This window comes from Exophiala aquamarina, assembly GCF_000709125.1.
Source record: "Exophiala aquamarina CBS 119918 chromosome Unknown aczIA-supercont1.4, whole genome shotgun sequence".
NCBI classification, from domain to species: domain Eukaryota; kingdom Fungi; phylum Ascomycota; class Eurotiomycetes; order Chaetothyriales; family Herpotrichiellaceae; genus Exophiala; species Exophiala aquamarina.
The window spans coordinates 3,465,195-3,481,136 of record NW_013550584.1 but is presented as its reverse complement, the minus strand read 5'-3'; the positions used below and the strand labels follow the sequence as shown (position 1 = coordinate 3,481,136).

General features: G+C 52.1%; 4 protein-coding genes across 4 annotated transcripts; 1 reads left to right on the top strand and 3 right to left on the bottom strand.

The window, feature by feature from the left end:
• Window positions 1-354: 354 nt before the first annotated feature.
• Window positions 355-1,212, bottom strand: A1O9_06354 (uncharacterized protein; the record flags this gene model as incomplete). The annotated part of the gene is made up of 1 exon (XM_013405564.1): window positions 355-1,212. The coding sequence occupies one exon, from the start codon at window positions 1,210-1,212 to the stop codon at window positions 355-357; it is 858 nt and encodes a 285-aa protein (XP_013261018.1).
• A 3,767-nt stretch (window positions 1,213-4,979) lies between these two features.
• On the bottom strand, window positions 4,980-6,664 carry A1O9_06353 (uncharacterized protein; the record flags this gene model as incomplete). The annotated part of the gene is made up of 2 exons (XM_013405563.1): window positions 4,980-6,338; window positions 6,404-6,664. 2 exons carry the CDS (start codon window positions 6,662-6,664, stop codon window positions 4,980-4,982), a joined length of 1,620 nt encoding a protein of 539 aa, XP_013261017.1.
• An 894-nt stretch (window positions 6,665-7,558) lies between these two features.
• Window positions 7,559-9,058, top strand: A1O9_06352 (uncharacterized protein; the record flags this gene model as incomplete). Its single annotated transcript, XM_013405562.1, has 1 exon — window positions 7,559-9,058. One exon carries the CDS (start codon window positions 7,559-7,561, stop codon window positions 9,056-9,058), a length of 1,500 nt encoding a protein of 499 aa, XP_013261016.1.
• A 5,536-nt stretch (window positions 9,059-14,594) lies between these two features.
• On the bottom strand, window positions 14,595-15,008 carry A1O9_06351 (uncharacterized protein; the record flags this gene model as incomplete). Its single annotated transcript, XM_013405561.1, has 1 exon — window positions 14,595-15,008. The coding sequence occupies one exon, from the start codon at window positions 15,006-15,008 to the stop codon at window positions 14,595-14,597; it is 414 nt and encodes a 137-aa protein (XP_013261015.1).
• Window positions 15,009-15,942: the final 934 nt, after the last annotated feature.

The following is a 15,942-nucleotide window of genomic DNA, read 5'->3' as shown; positions in this document are numbered from 1 at the left end:
ATGTCGTGACTTGGCGCCCGCGCTGAAAACCCCCTCCCCCTGCCTGTTCCCGGCCCTGCCTGACTCCCATGGTCATAATAATAATAATAATAATAAAAACAAATTCATCAAGACATAAGAAAACACTGAGAGAGGGGAGTGGGGTTGATAGATGGAGAGCGGCGGGAATTGCTGTCGCATCGCTTCGGGTCCGGTTCAAGTTCTGTCCAGTCTTAACGCCGCGCGCCTATGTCTAAAAATGACGCCATGCATCCGTATCATGTCGTTTAAGTCATTGGCTTTACTTCCTTGCGTGGTTTGTTTTGGTTGTTCGTATTTCTCTTGTTTTCTGGTTGTCTCGTTTAGCTCCAACTTTCATCCAGTGCCTCCTCCAGACTGCAGCCTCGGTTGCATGACGTTGACACCGTAGACGGTCTGGGGTGGCAAGGCGCGGAGGAGGTTCTGCAGCCTGTGCAGCTCTGTGGCGTGGCGGACGATGATTTCATCTTTGCGCTGGATCTCTGCTCGGAGCCACCGCACCAGTTCGCTCTCGGGTAGCACGGCCACAGGTCCAGACGCATCCATCGCCACCGAGGAGCCAGAGGGAATCGAATTGATGGCCGTCCCAGTAGCGGTGTTTCCAGGCTCCAGCCGGCGATGGTGATGAGCACGATACTGGGGAGGGTCGTCTATCGTCGCCGTCGAGGAGATTCGTCTTCGTTTGAACTGCGGCTCTCCCTCCCCTGCCTGCTGGTGCTGACTCAAGAGCGTGGCTGGAGGAGGATTTGAGGAGCCTCGACGTGACGACGAGGCTCGATCCGACATCTCCTCCAGGTGGCGACGACGCTTATGCTCCTCAAGATTCTCCTTCCTCGTAAACCCCGTTCCGGAACTCCGGTTGCAATTGGGGAAGGGGCAGTATAATGGCTGCTTCGTCGACAGGTGCATCTTGTGCACCTCGCGCTGATGCCTGAGGAGGCCGCCTGAGTAGGTAAACCCTGGGTTGAGCTCACAGCCGGCTTCGCGACACTTGTACGGCCGCTCGTGGCGGTCCATATGCTTGTTCCATTCGCAGACTCGCTTGAATGTCTGGTTCTTTCCCGTGCAGTTGACATGGTCGCAGTACATTTGATTGTGTTCGTTGCGGGGAGGCGAACGGGCCCGTCGCACGGCACTTTGCACTCGGTTGAATTTCGTATTGATCAGTGATGGCGCGTCCTCGTCGTCCGCCATGGTGATATGCGACGTCTTGGTCTCTGGCGATGCGTGTGTAGATGCTAGATCACTTTCACTGGGTGGTGAAAATGGATAGTCGTTGTTCCGTACGATCATTGTAGTGGTAGATATTGGGATGGATGATGAGGGGGCGGCCGCTCTGAATTCGAGCCGAGTCACCGATGGGACTGGGACCGATATACGAGGTTAAGGCTTTCTAGTATGTTGAAGGGAGAGAGTAGAATAGAGACACTTCTTTTCCTGGGGCAGGCAGGTGGATATTTAGTCAGGTGCTGGTCTACAGGGATGCCTGAACTAAGGCAAGGCTGTGTAAGAGCAGGTCTTCACTGTTGACGGAGAAAGACTCATCAGACCGGCTGGGCAGCCTCCCAGTCGAAGATAAGCCACAGAAGATGATAGCCAGATCGTAGTCGAGCACGAGCAGGCAGTCACGACGCCACATGAGGCGAGTCAAAACGCCAGAAGGTCGAGCACATATCCATTGCCATTGAGTGCTAGTCTAGATGGATATATACTTTGGGAATGACGGACCGACGGGGGCCTTCTGCCTGACACCAAACAGGAAGTGAGTTGGAAGCCTACATGACTCTAGGGAGGTACCCAATTGACTTGGTCCGAGCATGGACAAGAACCAAGTGTCTAGCAGGTCGAGAGGACCTCGTGCTGGATGAGCCCTCTTCTCGTGCGCTTCCGCCAAGGCACACATGATCAGCGCCTGCCGCGTCCTCTAGGCCACAAGACCCCCATGAGCCCGTGAGTCACTCGACACTTATTGGGTGGACAGGGTCGCTCCTCGCCTAGAAAAGATATGGGGCCACGTCCGTGGATGGATGGCACGACCGGTTTTGCGGGTTTCCAAAGCCACCAAAAGGAACGCATCCTTCAGTTTGTACTAAGTGAAAATGAGCAGAAGTGCCACCAGGGTTCCGGTGTAAGGTTGGGCCTTGGCTTGCGATTTCTTAATGCACCGCAGCGCCGCAGCATCAGCGAGCCAACGGACCCATAGAGCCATAGGCACTTCAGCACCAACAACGTGCATTGTGCCTGATCAACCCCTGCTTGTGTTTCATGTTATTATCTTCCTCCGAAGCTGATTTGGGTCTGGATACTAGTCCTCCAGGAATACGATCCGCAGCTCAGCTTAGGTTGGCTGGAAATTCAGGCATCAACCAGGCGGGACGGCGGAAAAGGAACATCCCTCTAGCCCCCATCATCGGGTGCGAAGTACCACCCAAGAATAGCTAGGACATGGATTCCGCCACGTCGAGATGCCTCGCGCGAGTACACCGAGGCGTAATCAAGATGGGAAGTCTTACAGATGACGTTCCAGCTATTTGTGGTCGACTCGGCAGAGCTCTGGGATTTGGAATGCAGCACCTAAGAACTTAGAGCCCCTCTTGTCAGAGGAAATGAGGCGCAGTTCGTCCGCAGGCGGGTGTTCACCAATACCTGGGGACATCCTGAGGACGTCGTAAACACGGGGAATATGTACTCCATCAGGATCGGAACGCTGATGTTCCGCACATCAGCAACGTTTCAAAGCATTGAGCCATAGTCACCCAGCTTCATCGTCTGATGTCGAGGACGTTCGGTCGTGGTCGTACAGTTGTGGAAGATATGCAGCCACTTCCGACAATCCTTGCTTACATATCTTAGCTGCATGTTTGCGACGCCCCAGTCGCCACGCTGCGGCTATCACGGAGCTGCTCTGCACAATAAATGCAATAAATGTTCGACAAAGCGGTCTACAATATGTATAAAGCAATATGCCAATTACTGTATTACGTAGCCAGACTGCATCATCGTTGCGAAGTGTTCACATCGGGCATTTGATGGTGAGCTTGTTGGGGGTGGCTGACGCCAGATCCCAGTCCAGGGCCAGAACGCGTTACATTGTCCGAGCGATACTTAGTGAGTCTAACTGGAACTAGTGACGTATACAAGCATACAAGCACACAAGCACACAAGCATACATAGCCTTTTCTGCTCTTGTAAAACAATTCGAGGGGTAACTTGTTGCAGCGGATTCATCCTCTGCTCGAGGCATTGGCTGTGGAGGATGTCATACACAATACTCACCATCTCATAATTTGAACGTCAGAAAAGACATTGTTTTGGTTGGAAGAACTCCCTAGTTTGATGACTACGCCTCATTTCACGGCCCAAGATCATGCGTTCAATGGGTGTTAAGGCGGGTGTTGACGCGGCTGTATGGGGATGATCACTGATCAGGAAGCGAATTTCTCCACATGAAAGGCGGGAGAGAGGAAGCTGACGACGTGCTCGTTGCATACTGCGTTGTGGCTTTGGTGCGAGTTGCCATGCTATCTGTAAACTTTCCCTCCGGACAGCTCTTTCAAGATATTCGGCAAAATGACTGGATTACGCCATAGGGTCTCCGGACTGCTCGCTTGGGCAGAGGTACCTCCAGAAAGATCCTTGCAGTTGCGAAGGTAAAGCGCAGGCGCATGTAATTCCCAGTCATATGCACTGCTGCTGGAAAGAATGGGTTTAAACAGGTGTCAGCTAGCCATGGGCCGTCGAGGATAGTTTGCGACTTCATTGGGTCATAGGCACCATTTGCGCCTTCCAGCTCAGCGACATGTTCAAAACAGCTGTGCAATGATGTGCAAAGATCCGCTTGAGGAAGATCTCGGGATATGCTAAGTGGCTGATTTGTTGACATTTGGCACTTACTTATCGGACGCTAGGCGGCATCTTGATCTAACCCTTTGTCTGGCCGTGCGGGCAAGGCTTCAGGCTTCAGGCTTCAGGCTTCCAGAGTGCCGCCCTAGACAATCAAGGAAAAGAACAGCGCTGAGCGGGATCGCCGGCGCAAAGTACCCATGAGCTTTGGACATACCCCAGGATCAGGCAGTTTTGCCCCGATGTCTTGACGGCCATGATGAGGCAACGAACGGCCTTTCGGGAAAGAGGTGCACTCACACGTAGCTTCGGTTGCCACTCGGAGTCCCAAGATCCATCGCAGGCACCAGGGATACTGGTTGAAACTCTCGAAGCCAGCACATGGTTGAACAATAGACATTGGCTTGGTGTTGTCGAGCTCTGTCCGCCTGACCATTCAGGATCTGGGCAGGGCCGGTGGTTCGATAGGCGGTACTGAGTCTGAATATCTACGTAACGACACAACACGTCACAGACATGTGCAATCTGTCGGAATCTTCGCAGTCAGTCCGTGTCCTACCCAGACCCTTCCGGACGGACCCGTGATCAAAAGCTGCCCAAAATGCCAGGCAATGGTCCGACCTTGCGATGGTCAATCATCTCGACGCCTCAAAGGACACGAGATTGTGATTGGAATTGGTGCCGTCTCAATCATTGCAGACGAGAGCTAAGGCACCTGCTACTTCGCAAAACAGGTGGTGGTTGAGATGGAGTGCCACGTGATGAGTAGCGGTCTGGACGCCTGCAGTCACTGGTGAGGCCTGGCAGGGCTCCCCACCCAATGAGTCATAGTGCACGCCGAGAGTGGACGGGGTGGTGGACGGAGTGTGCGTGGAAAGTTCGCATGCCGACTTATGAGAGAGGCCACATTTTCAAGGCTTGAAAAGCTTGGAAACATTCACTAAAGGTTGGATGAAAAGTGTCTATACAAAAGAAGAATATTTGCGCTAACCCCAAATCAAGGCGCCACAGCCCCGCGACGGTCTCGTAAAACGACCTACCATCAACAGGGACGGACAGCCGAGTCCTGTAGTAGATCCAACCAAACCAGCAAAATGATAGTACGACAATACTCGGTCCTAGGCCGTTTGGATCATTTGCTGAACTCGAGGATACACATGCACCAATCGATCAAAGAATTCAGGATGATCAGTCATGAGGACCTGAGGATCCCAGGCCATGGCGACGAAGATCGTCTCGACCCCTGACAGAACGGGCGTCATGAACACCTTGCAGATTTGAAGGCCAATCAGGAAGGCGAACGCCATAATGACTGGTGTGAATGTCCGGCCATCATTGTATGCCGGCTTGGTGAATTCCAGATACAGGTATGCCAGTAAGGCAGTGAGGTAGGCAACGAACAATGCACCCATCGAAATGACGGGACCAACCAAGCAATCAGTAGCCATTGCATCGAAACCTCGATCCTTCATCATCTTCCACGTATCTTTTGCGGCAGCAATGTATGCCTTTCCATAGAGTGCAATATGACAGAATGCATACCGGTTAATGAATTCGACTAACCATTGCAGCATTGAGATGAGGCATCCCAGGACACAAAACATGATGGTGCCAATGATGTTGCCGTCTGTAGATTCTTGTTGTTGAGCAATGCTGCAGGCTTGACGAAGCATGTTGATCAATGCAACCAGAAGGCTGCCGAGTGAAAGGGACCCAAATGAGTAGGTTGTCGCACGCCTTAGAGCTCCGGCTGTGGCACCTCTGGGAATGCCCCCCGGTTTCCTCGCGCAGAAATACCAACTTCCATATGTGCCGGCAACAGTTGTATGGATAGTGGCTTTGAGCCATTCTGAGATCCAGTATCCAGCGAACGTCACAAACACGACTATCCCGATGACTTTCCCGCTCGAACAGCCGCCGCTTGCACAGGCCGGATTTGCATTGCTATCGGAGTTGCCTGGCATGTAGGAAACATAGACGGCGACTAGGGTGATTGAGAACCAAGCGCTTAACGCGACGCTGATGATGCCGCCGATCAGACTGATGAGAAAGACATGTACTTTCTTCATGCGAGCAATGTCCATGGTTTGTTGCATCATGACGACAGTGAAAGGGATCCTGGGGATCCAGCTGATGAAGCAGAAGATGGCGAAGATGGCAAAGATGGCAAAGACTATTCCAGCAGCCCAAAGTCGAAGATACAAGTAATAGGCAGCTGTTCCGACTGCCAGGACACAGTTGAGAATTCCAGTTATCCACACGAATTGCTTTGTGAAGGCGCGGCATGCTAGGAAATATGCCCACGACACAACGAAGCCGACCGCTATCACGAAGATGAACAGGACTACAGTGTTTGTGTCCAAGGAGAAGTCATTCCTCGAATCATATATTCCTCCACCATTGAACGAGTGGTACCTGGAATACCGGTAAAGCGTGAGACCTGAGACCGCGACAAATCCAAGGAAGGTTGCGATGAACTATAGTGGGTTAATCCAGAGCGCCCGCGGAACACAACACACGGATACATGCGCTTGTTGCTTACCAGTAGACCTGCCCATATATCGTTGTATTTGGGCTTTTGGATCTTGAAAGTTTCCTGAAAGGTCTGCTTATTATCCCGAGGTGGAGTGAAGTTCTGACCATAGGTCGGAGGTTGCTGGTTATACTTGGGTTCGTTCGGTTGCTGATATTGATATGGCTGCGGCGGCGGCGGTTGATGCTGCTGATACTGCTGGGGAGGCGGCGCGGTTGATGGAGGAGGATAGGATTGATAGCCAGCCTGCTCAGATGGAACACCACCCATATTCTGGTGTTGGTAATTAGTACTGTAATAGTCAGCGGCTTGACCTTGATGCGCCATGGCTGAAGACACCGCAAGGGACACGGGTATCGCGTCGCTCCGCGTCACAGAACCAAGAGTATGATTGTCGCTGCTGGCAATACTGCCGAAGCTCAAGGAGTGAACGAGATGATGGATGCGCAGTTACCGAAAGGAAAAACGATGATATCAGGGACAACAGTAAAAAGCCTGAGCCGGGTGGGTACAGATGTCAAACAGTAATTCCTGGGCAACCTGGTGATTCTTGCGCGTCGCTCAGCTGGGCACGGTTTCTCGAAGGCGGCAGACACCATCACCATTGGAGGGACTTGGTGGACCTGGGAGGACCTGGAGGAAGTTTCGAGGCACAGACAATCAAATTCGGGATGGTCTTCCCGCTTGACGAGCAGCTGAGAAGCGCCACTAAATGCTTAAAACGTTAGTATCGCCTTGCGCTCCAGTTAAAAGCCGTGGGCAGAACACTAACCGAGAAGCCGCCGAGTAGAACTCAGATCTTGGGAAGGAGCCTCCAAGCGACGAACCGCCTGTACCAATTGACACTCGGGTCTGACCTCGTCATTGTTGGTCTTAATATGGGCCTCCAGCACCTTCCTTGGTCCTCCGTACTCCGTACTGTGAACCGTGATGCCAGTGACTTCCCTGCACTGCATACGGTACACTCCAAACGTCATCGCTGGAAAGAGGCACACATTATATATTTGTTCTTTTCAGTGACTGATCATCGCACTTTCACTGAGCTGGGTGCCTGGGTAGTTTCACCATGGACGAGTAAATCAAACATGCTCTGCTGACATTCGCGTTCTATTCACCCATTCTGATAGAAGAAATCACCCGGGCCATAATTGCTGTTTCTTCAACATGATACCTGCCATGATTGTGCGCAATGTCACCAAGAATCTTGTCCTTGTGGCCATAATTATCTCATTTGCACCCATCTCAACATTTCTCCTAGCCGCCAATTATTTCTATCTTTGTTGCTTTCCCCGTTCTTCTGTTCGCCGCCGTCTGAGAAAGACCCCAGGGTTTGAACCCAAAACCATCCTGCTAAGCGGTATCAACACTCCCCAAGGTTTATGTTTGGCAAGGGCCTTTTATGACACCGGCCACAATGTTATAGGCGTGGACGGTGAACCTGGCGGTATTCCCGTTCCTCCTCGCTTCTCCAAGACCGTACACAAATTTTACGTGCTGAACATGACTTTGGCCGATGGGATGACAAATGAGTATGTCAGACGCTTGACGGAAACCATCGAAAACGAGGGCGTGGACTTGTGGGTAAACTGTGCCACTGGTGCCAACCCCTCCCTCGAAGCCCAAGTCAAGGCAAAAATTGAGCAAACAACAAAGTGCCGTTGTTTTGCTCTCAGCCCTGATAACGCTTCTCGCTTTACCACTCGTGAGACCTTCCTCTCGTACATGCACAGCCTTGGGCTCCCAGTCCCAGAAGTGCACCAGGTCAGATCACGGGATGAACTGCACAAAGTGCTAAACAAATCCCTTGGTCGACGAAAGTACTTACTTCATGCTCCGAAAGAACCAAATCATTGCCGGGCGAGGACTCCTTTACCAAGGCGTACGCTCAGCCAGACTTACAACTTGGTATCACGGATTGATATCAGTCAGAGCTCACCTTGGAGACTGGAGCAAGACACTGGAGAATTGGAGAAATACTCAACCTTTGGAATCATCGTCCATGGACAAGTCAAAGCCTTCGCAGCCAGCTTCTCAACCGCGGACTCATCCATCCACCTGCTTGATCCGCAATCGGCCTTGAGCCAATCCATGCTTCGGTTCGTTTCTTCATTCGCAGAGAGCCAGGGCTCCGGCTTCAGCATTCATCTCGGCATTGATTTCTGCGTTGAGGATTGGGTGACGGTAACTGGGGTTGTGAAAACAATTCTACCAGTAGAGATTTCTAACCAGGCCCACAAAAACACCTTACTATTTCAAGGTATGTCGGGATCGGTTCAACTGACACGGGCATATCTTGCATGTCTGCAGCCAGTCGGTTCGCTAGGCAAGAAGGAGGAAGGCCTCACGTCATTACATCCACACCACGATGCACTGGAGGATCCATTCATGCCAGAGTCCAAGATTGTCAGCGTGTACAACTTCGGCGAACTGGTGTCTCGATTGGCAGTTGGGCCTCTAACAGGACTGCTCACGTTGAGGAATACGCCGAAGGCCTTTTCGAGGAATTTAGTCCTGCTGGTCAATCGTCTCTTTCTTTGGACAGATGACTCATACAGCATAAACGATCCTGTGCCTTTCTGGTGGCACTACCAGGTGTATGTCCCATTTGGAATCATCAAGAACATCGTCAGGGGACAACTTGCCTCTTGCCGTCTTGATGGCTAGCAGTTGATGAGCCAATGACGGGGAGATTTTCGCCGAGCAAGCCTGTGGCCGGATTGATGCTGATTGTTGAGCAGTTGACATGAATGCAAGATATCGTGGCATGTCCATCGCTCTTCGTTAGCACATTTCAAGTTCTTCTGAGATGCTGAAGTAGGTCTTGGCCACGAGGATCATTGCCAGTAAGACGATCTCTACGTTGTCGTTCTTTCAATGGAGGCCGTAGAAACCATCTTGGCGCAGCTGCCGAGTCACTCACTTCGGGCGAGGAACCATGGGAGCAGCGCTTTGTGACTAGCCCTCCAATAGATATCATCAGTCGACATAAGTCGACGAAACAATGCATGGTGAAGAACGGTGGTCAACATCCGACTCATGGACTCGCCTGAGCCTCGGTATTGATGCCTAAATCTAAGCCTTGATCAACAAAGACTCTACATGCCAAACGTCATTTCTCTAGATCAAAAGTGCAGGGACGGACCCAATCCCACTGTTATCAAGTCAGGCAAACGGGGTGCGACCGGGCAAGGCTCTGCGAGATCGGTTCAAGCACCCAGAGATTACGACTAAGACGGGGGTTAGATTGACGTGAAACTGTGGGGAAACCAGGCTGAGGGCTGGTCGGAGTGGGTGTTTGGTTGACGCATTGAAGATATAGGCGAATTTCACCCGGTTGTTGGTGAAGGATTTGACGAGCTCCTACATAGGCGTTGCAAAGCGTGCGGTCTAGAGGCTCGCTCGTGAACGAAATGAAGCCTGGCGTGTCCGGCGAGGGTGTGCCTCGTACGTGACCACCATACTGCGTATACAGCCACTACACCCTCTCATTTCTTTTTTGTCAATCCAGATCCCGCCAAAGCAGCACGAGACTTACCGTGTTTGAACCATCCGAGCTGAATCAAGGTAGTCTGAGGGGGTTCTTTCTGCCTTTTCGTGGCTTCTTCTAACGCCTTTATGGCATAGTGTGGGGTCTCAAAATGACTAGCCCACGGCATCGCGATCGCAAAGTGCAGAGGACAGCAGCAGCAGCAAACGCATTGGGAATGGCGTTTTGCCATTCGCGTCGGTGGGGTGGCAGACTAGCCTGGGTGAAGACCCAAGAGGCTATGGCCATATCTGGTCGGCTGAACCGAATTCGCGCTGGAAATGGGGTTCGAATTAATTGTATGGAGCAAGAACCTCACTAATCACGCCCAGATCGCATCCCTGCTAGGTTGGTATGCATCGCACACTCTTTGATTGACTAAATCTGAACGACAGTCGAGGGTTGAGAAGAGCAGCGTGTGCTATCTGCGGAGCAAGCGCCATGGCCATCAGATGCAATCTCGATGCGCTGCAACTCCAGAATCTAGAGTTGGCGACAGTCCAGCTGGAACCGTGAGCCTAATATGTAGAATGGTGCGAGAATGCGAGAACACTCGGTTGGCATTCAGAGTCCAGCCAACCACCATCAATCCAGGAGCTGTGGCGGACGAACCGCTCAGAACTGTGCACCCAGACGCAATCGTATTGATGTCGGCCGGTCCGAAGTTCCATGCAACCGCTCACTCAAGCAGCAGCAAAAGAAAAGGAGGGCGTCCTTGTTCGAAGAACCGGACCTTAGGAATGTCCGACCCAGCCAGGAGGAGTTTAATCTGCTGGGCCGACCTCGCTCCTTGTTTGAATCGGCCACACGGGCGACATGAAATAGGTAGAGTACCTCGCATGGTGCATGATGGCCACTAGCTACAGTGAGTTGTAGTGGTCGGTAGCTACGGGTACTTAAAAAAAGGATTCCTCGGAGTCCTCCTCTGCCGTGAGGGAAGAGCCAAGGATAAGATTGACATGGAACACCCCATTGCCTGCATGGTACGGAGGAGAACACAACTAGCAGATCGCGAACAACAGGGGAAACCTGTAAGCACTCTGAGGAGCTGCATCCAACCCCGCTTAGCGAAACGCAACCCCAGAAAAAGCCCCCGCCGAACACATCAAACCAGTGGTTTAGGGGGAAAGAAAGCCGGGCGTTGACTGCTCCGGTCTCCATCGTCCATCCCCAGAGCGTGCAAGATCGTCAGAAAAGAGGGAGTTCAATCGGATCGCTTCGGCACTAGCCTACGAGTAGGTATTGTAATTCATCTTCTGGCTTGGGGCCACCAAAGAACGGATACCCTTAGGTAAACACATGTTTTTTTGGCGCAGTCTAATTGAACCAACTCGAGTCCTTTCGCAGTGAGCACGGAGTTCGGATAGTCTAGTGGGAGGGCTTCTGGGGTAATGACAGGGTAGACACACACGCACACACACATACGCAAACAAAGGGTCTTGGCCGTTTACCCTGATGTGCAAGTCGACAGCGGTCAGATGAGCCTCCATCTCAAAATCGGGTCGCGGGTCACCTTGGGGGCTCTGGCGCTTTCAATACCAGCCTAAACACACGGTGGCTTTTCTTGAAAAGTGAGTGACACCAAGTCCTCCGTACCCCGCATGGGTTGGCAAGGTGTCACAAGAGGCCACATGGTTTTGTCTCCAGCCGAGACACCTTAGACAGGCTCCAGGTAGGAAACCCTGGAGTGAACCAGAGGATGGGCGCTTACCGCCTGGGCCATCTGGGAAATTATGTCAGGGGAAAAGCCGAGGATCTGGGAGAAAAGATCGCTCTTCAGCCTGACAGAAAGGATGACCTGCAGCGGGGGCAAGCCGGTGCCTATCCAGAATCCATTGGCGTGAGGTGAAATTCGACTGCGGCGTGACCAACTCCCTCGAGCACCCCCTCTAAGAAGAGCAAGCAGGCGTCAGGAGTAGTTGCATGGCTCCCTTCAACACGGTAGGAGGAATGAGGTACCTTTGTGCCGCTGTCCTGTCGAGCCCTTTGCTTGCGCCTTGCCTCCCTCCCTCCTGGCAGCCTGGTCACATGAGGGTGGTTGGGATTGAGAACCAGTCTACCCGATTTCGTCCCACCTAGTGCCAAGGTTGCGAAGAGACACATGAGTGCCGTGTGGGCAACAAGAAATCGCATACGCAATATAATTACCTGGTCCATCTCGGATGGGAAGTTCTGCAGCTGTCATGCGGTTGATTAGGTATTCAACGCGAGCGTATTCGCGTTCTGGCGGCTTTGACAAGTCACCTGATGTCCAATCCCACCCTCATGACTGCGCCTGGGTACTTGGTAGGAAGGCCTCCTGTTAACCCTATAGAAGCGAGTCGAAAGTACCCTGTTTTCCTTGTCCATCCGTCCCGGCACGAGACACAGATAAAGCCAGACGGATGTACGGTAACCCCTGGACCTTGCTTACCACACTGCACACAGGAGGGAGGTGGATGGAGTTTTATCTCTGCCCTCCTTGATCACCGGTGGTGTGGTACAAAGACCTCCTTATAAGGCGCAAGGCGTCCCATGATGCACACATACCCACGAGCTCGGGCTCTACCGACTTTCGAACGGAGCTTGTATCTCGATTCGAGGTGCAAGGCCTCACGTCAGCACGCACTTTCGGTAGGCCACCTGTACTTTTTGGACGAGGTCAGCTTGCGCCGCAGGGAGCGATGATGGCATACTGAGGCAGAAAGAGCCGAAACCTGTAAACAATCAGGGCAAAGGTCCCTTGGGGACTAATTGCCAATGCTAATCCCGGACTTCCAGCGGTCGCAACGCAACGTCCAAGTACGACTATGGAGTTTACAACCTTGACCAATATCAAGACACTCGGCACGCCCTTAGATCATGTTAAGCTTACTACGAGCACTTAGTAATTAGCAATAGGATCGCAAGAGAGCCATCCGACGGCGGCTGCCGTGGTCCTCCGTAGAAAGCGTCTCTTGACCTCTACCTCTTCTCCCCTGGGCCCCAGAATCCCAGGCGGAGTTCAGTTCAGATCGAATCACAATTCCGTCGTGCTAGCGCTGGACTCTGGATGATGCTTTTTGCGCCCATGGGTTTTTCTTTGATACAGAGTACGGATACTCCGTACAGACTGGTGAATGGCAGAAGGTGGCCCAAGCACACGGGACACAATGGGCGCTAAGAAGGAATCATCTTGGGGGAGCCCGGAGCACTGATCCTGACCCAACCTGCGGCCACCGTGGAATGTATAATGTATGCAAGCATGTAGTGGGACGGGCAGGGTTTCACCAGTGTCCCGTGCCTGCCGAAGCCATGCTTTTGTGCATTTCGATGGATGCACCAGCACAGCAGAGGACGGACATGTATCGTAAGCGTCGGATCTGAAGAGATGCTGCAGCACGTCTCATCCACACATTCTGTGCCTGCTGCCCGCGAGAAGCCCTTGGAGCTCTTGAGTTTGTGCCTAGATAAATTATGTACTCCGTTCTCCGTAATACTGAGTCGTACCCGTGCTCAAGCTCAGGGAGTTGGCCGTGGAAAAAAGTGGATTTTCCTGGGGAAAAAGTGACACTCGACTAACATGATGACCTCCCTCCCTCGGTGCCTCAGAACTAATGACATCCCCCTCCCCCCCCCCCCAAAAGCCTGTATATCAAAGTACCGAATACTGAGCGCGCGTAATAGATTCTAGATCCCGTCCTGTACCTTGTACCTGAGATTGTTGTATCTTAGTAAGTAGTTCTATGGGAGCTGGAGAGCGAAAAAGAACAAGAAATTCAAATACATCATGACTTTGTATCTGTGTACTCCGTATCTGTGGCCTTCCACAGGCTAGTCCGGATCTACCTGGAGTCTAAAGGAAAATGATACTGGGGCTCGTGAATGGGGCACCCTGTAGATGCAAAACAAAGAAGAAAAAAGCAACGACTTGTGGAGAAACTTTAGTAGTAAAGTGGAGGTACGAAGTACGGGGTAGCCAGCACTGTACCCTGTACTGTTACTTTGTTCTGCCTCTACGACTCGAAGATCGGTGGACAGAGTGGAACGACAAGAGAATAGTGATTCCGAATCCACAGGCAATAAACTTGTATTGTAATCCTGTATGAATTGACATGTTTCAGTCAAAGTGGTATCGTGATGAGATAGCCTCGATGCTATTGATGGATGAGATGACACCCGCCTTGACGGATCAAGAGGTTGATGACGAAAGCCAAACAAAACGAAAGAAGACGTGTAATAATGAGTAGTGCTGTTCTGTTGTCCCGATCCCATCGTGGAGAGTATTCCCACACCTTCCCATAATCCCGTAATCCGTGTCTGGTATTCACCCAAGAATTTCCAATATCGCTCGCTGGCTTGCTCAACTCGCTCATTCATTGCTCCATACCCAAATAAGTTGCAACACCAAATAGTCCCAGTATCATAATGTCACATGGTGGTATAGCAGCAATGACCCGGTCACTCGTCAACACCACGATGCACGGCCAAGTGAGGCTCATCTTTCCCATCGGGCTCATGCTTCGACAAATATGCCCGACTCTCCAAGCACATGCTTCCATAGGCCCGCCGTCTTTTGTAGCTGTCTGTCCATAGAAAGAGTACGCCCCCAATGCTTTTTGGTGACCCTCAAGGCTATGCAATGTAGATAAAAAACAATTAAAAGACTAAAATCGGTGATTTTTGAAAGGTCATAGTCCGGTACGAAACAATGGCTCAAGCTTTGGATGAGGTCTTGGTGTCCTCGCTGCTTTGCATCGAGACTCTTCGTCGTAAAGTTCGGGTTTGGTCAAAGGAGCCCACATAGTCTTTGAGATCATTCTGGGCCTGTTCAGACAATTTTGGACTGTGAGGCCTTGAGGTCAAAGACATGGAGAGAGAATTCGATGAGGGTGTCCGGTGGATAGAGAAGTCGTACGCTGGGGGCAGGTAGAAGCCTGGGGACACGGACAGGGAAGGGCGCTGTGTGACCGAAGAATAGGACCGGGTGTCACTGAACGACGATGGGGTGGATTCAGAGCCCAGAGTGAAGTGGTCGAGTTGTGTAAGACGGCATGCCGAAGAACAGAAGGCTGTGCCGTTGGTTTGTCTGTCGCAGGACAAGCAGAAGTCTCCGAGAAGGAAATCCATGTTTGTATCACAGCCGATGGAGTGAAGTAGGCTGCAAACGAGGAAGGACGAGCAGGTGTTTGTGGGTGCCACTTTATAGATCCTGGGAAAGAAGGCGGCAGTGTGACCTGCTTTGCAAGATATGTAGTGTGGCAGTGACGGGAACGTCGAGTTAATGGGTGGTCACGCAGGCAGGCCTGTCTCTCATCCTCGGACAGGGCTGACGTCTGGTATGAAGAGAGAGGGTGTGCAGGTGGAGTAAGGACAGAGTAGTGGTAAGAAGAGAAGTACGACTAAGTGATGATGGATGGAAGTAGTCGGTGGTGGCTCGAGAGGACGTATGAGTGTGGTCATGGGGGAGGAGGCATGTTAGATAAAGAAAATTGAGTGGAATGGCATTGGCATTGGCATTGGGACAAGATGAAGATGAAGATGGTGGAGAGGCAAAGATGGGCAGCGATGAACCAAGCACCATCCGCAAGAGGAAAGGTGCCGTACGAGCAGGGTAGGCCGCCAGAAGGAACAGGCAGGCATGGACAAGGGCCAAAGACAGAACAGGACGTGACCAGCGCCAGGGCAGCAAGGGACCTCCTCCAGGGGACGCAGTGCTATGAGGGGCGCCCAGGGTGTGGGCGACAATTGGAAAAGTGGCTGCAGCTGCACGACGAGCAGAACAGCCAGAAAAGAGGGGAAGCACGGCGTGGTGGTGGCCATTCAAGCTGCAAGCTGGGTGTTGGCTGATGCAATGCAAGCCTGAGAAGAAGAGGGTTGACCCACCCACGGTTAGGTGTTGCACGGCCTGTGACTTGCGACCTAACAGTTAAGCAGGGTAATGAGTCCCCACTCCTCCACACTTGCTAATGTTAGGTGCTGGGGACTCACACAGTGCTACTCCGTCCAAGCCTACGAGGATGTGCCAGGGGGAGCAGGGCCTAAAGACGCCCCCCGTCCGCCC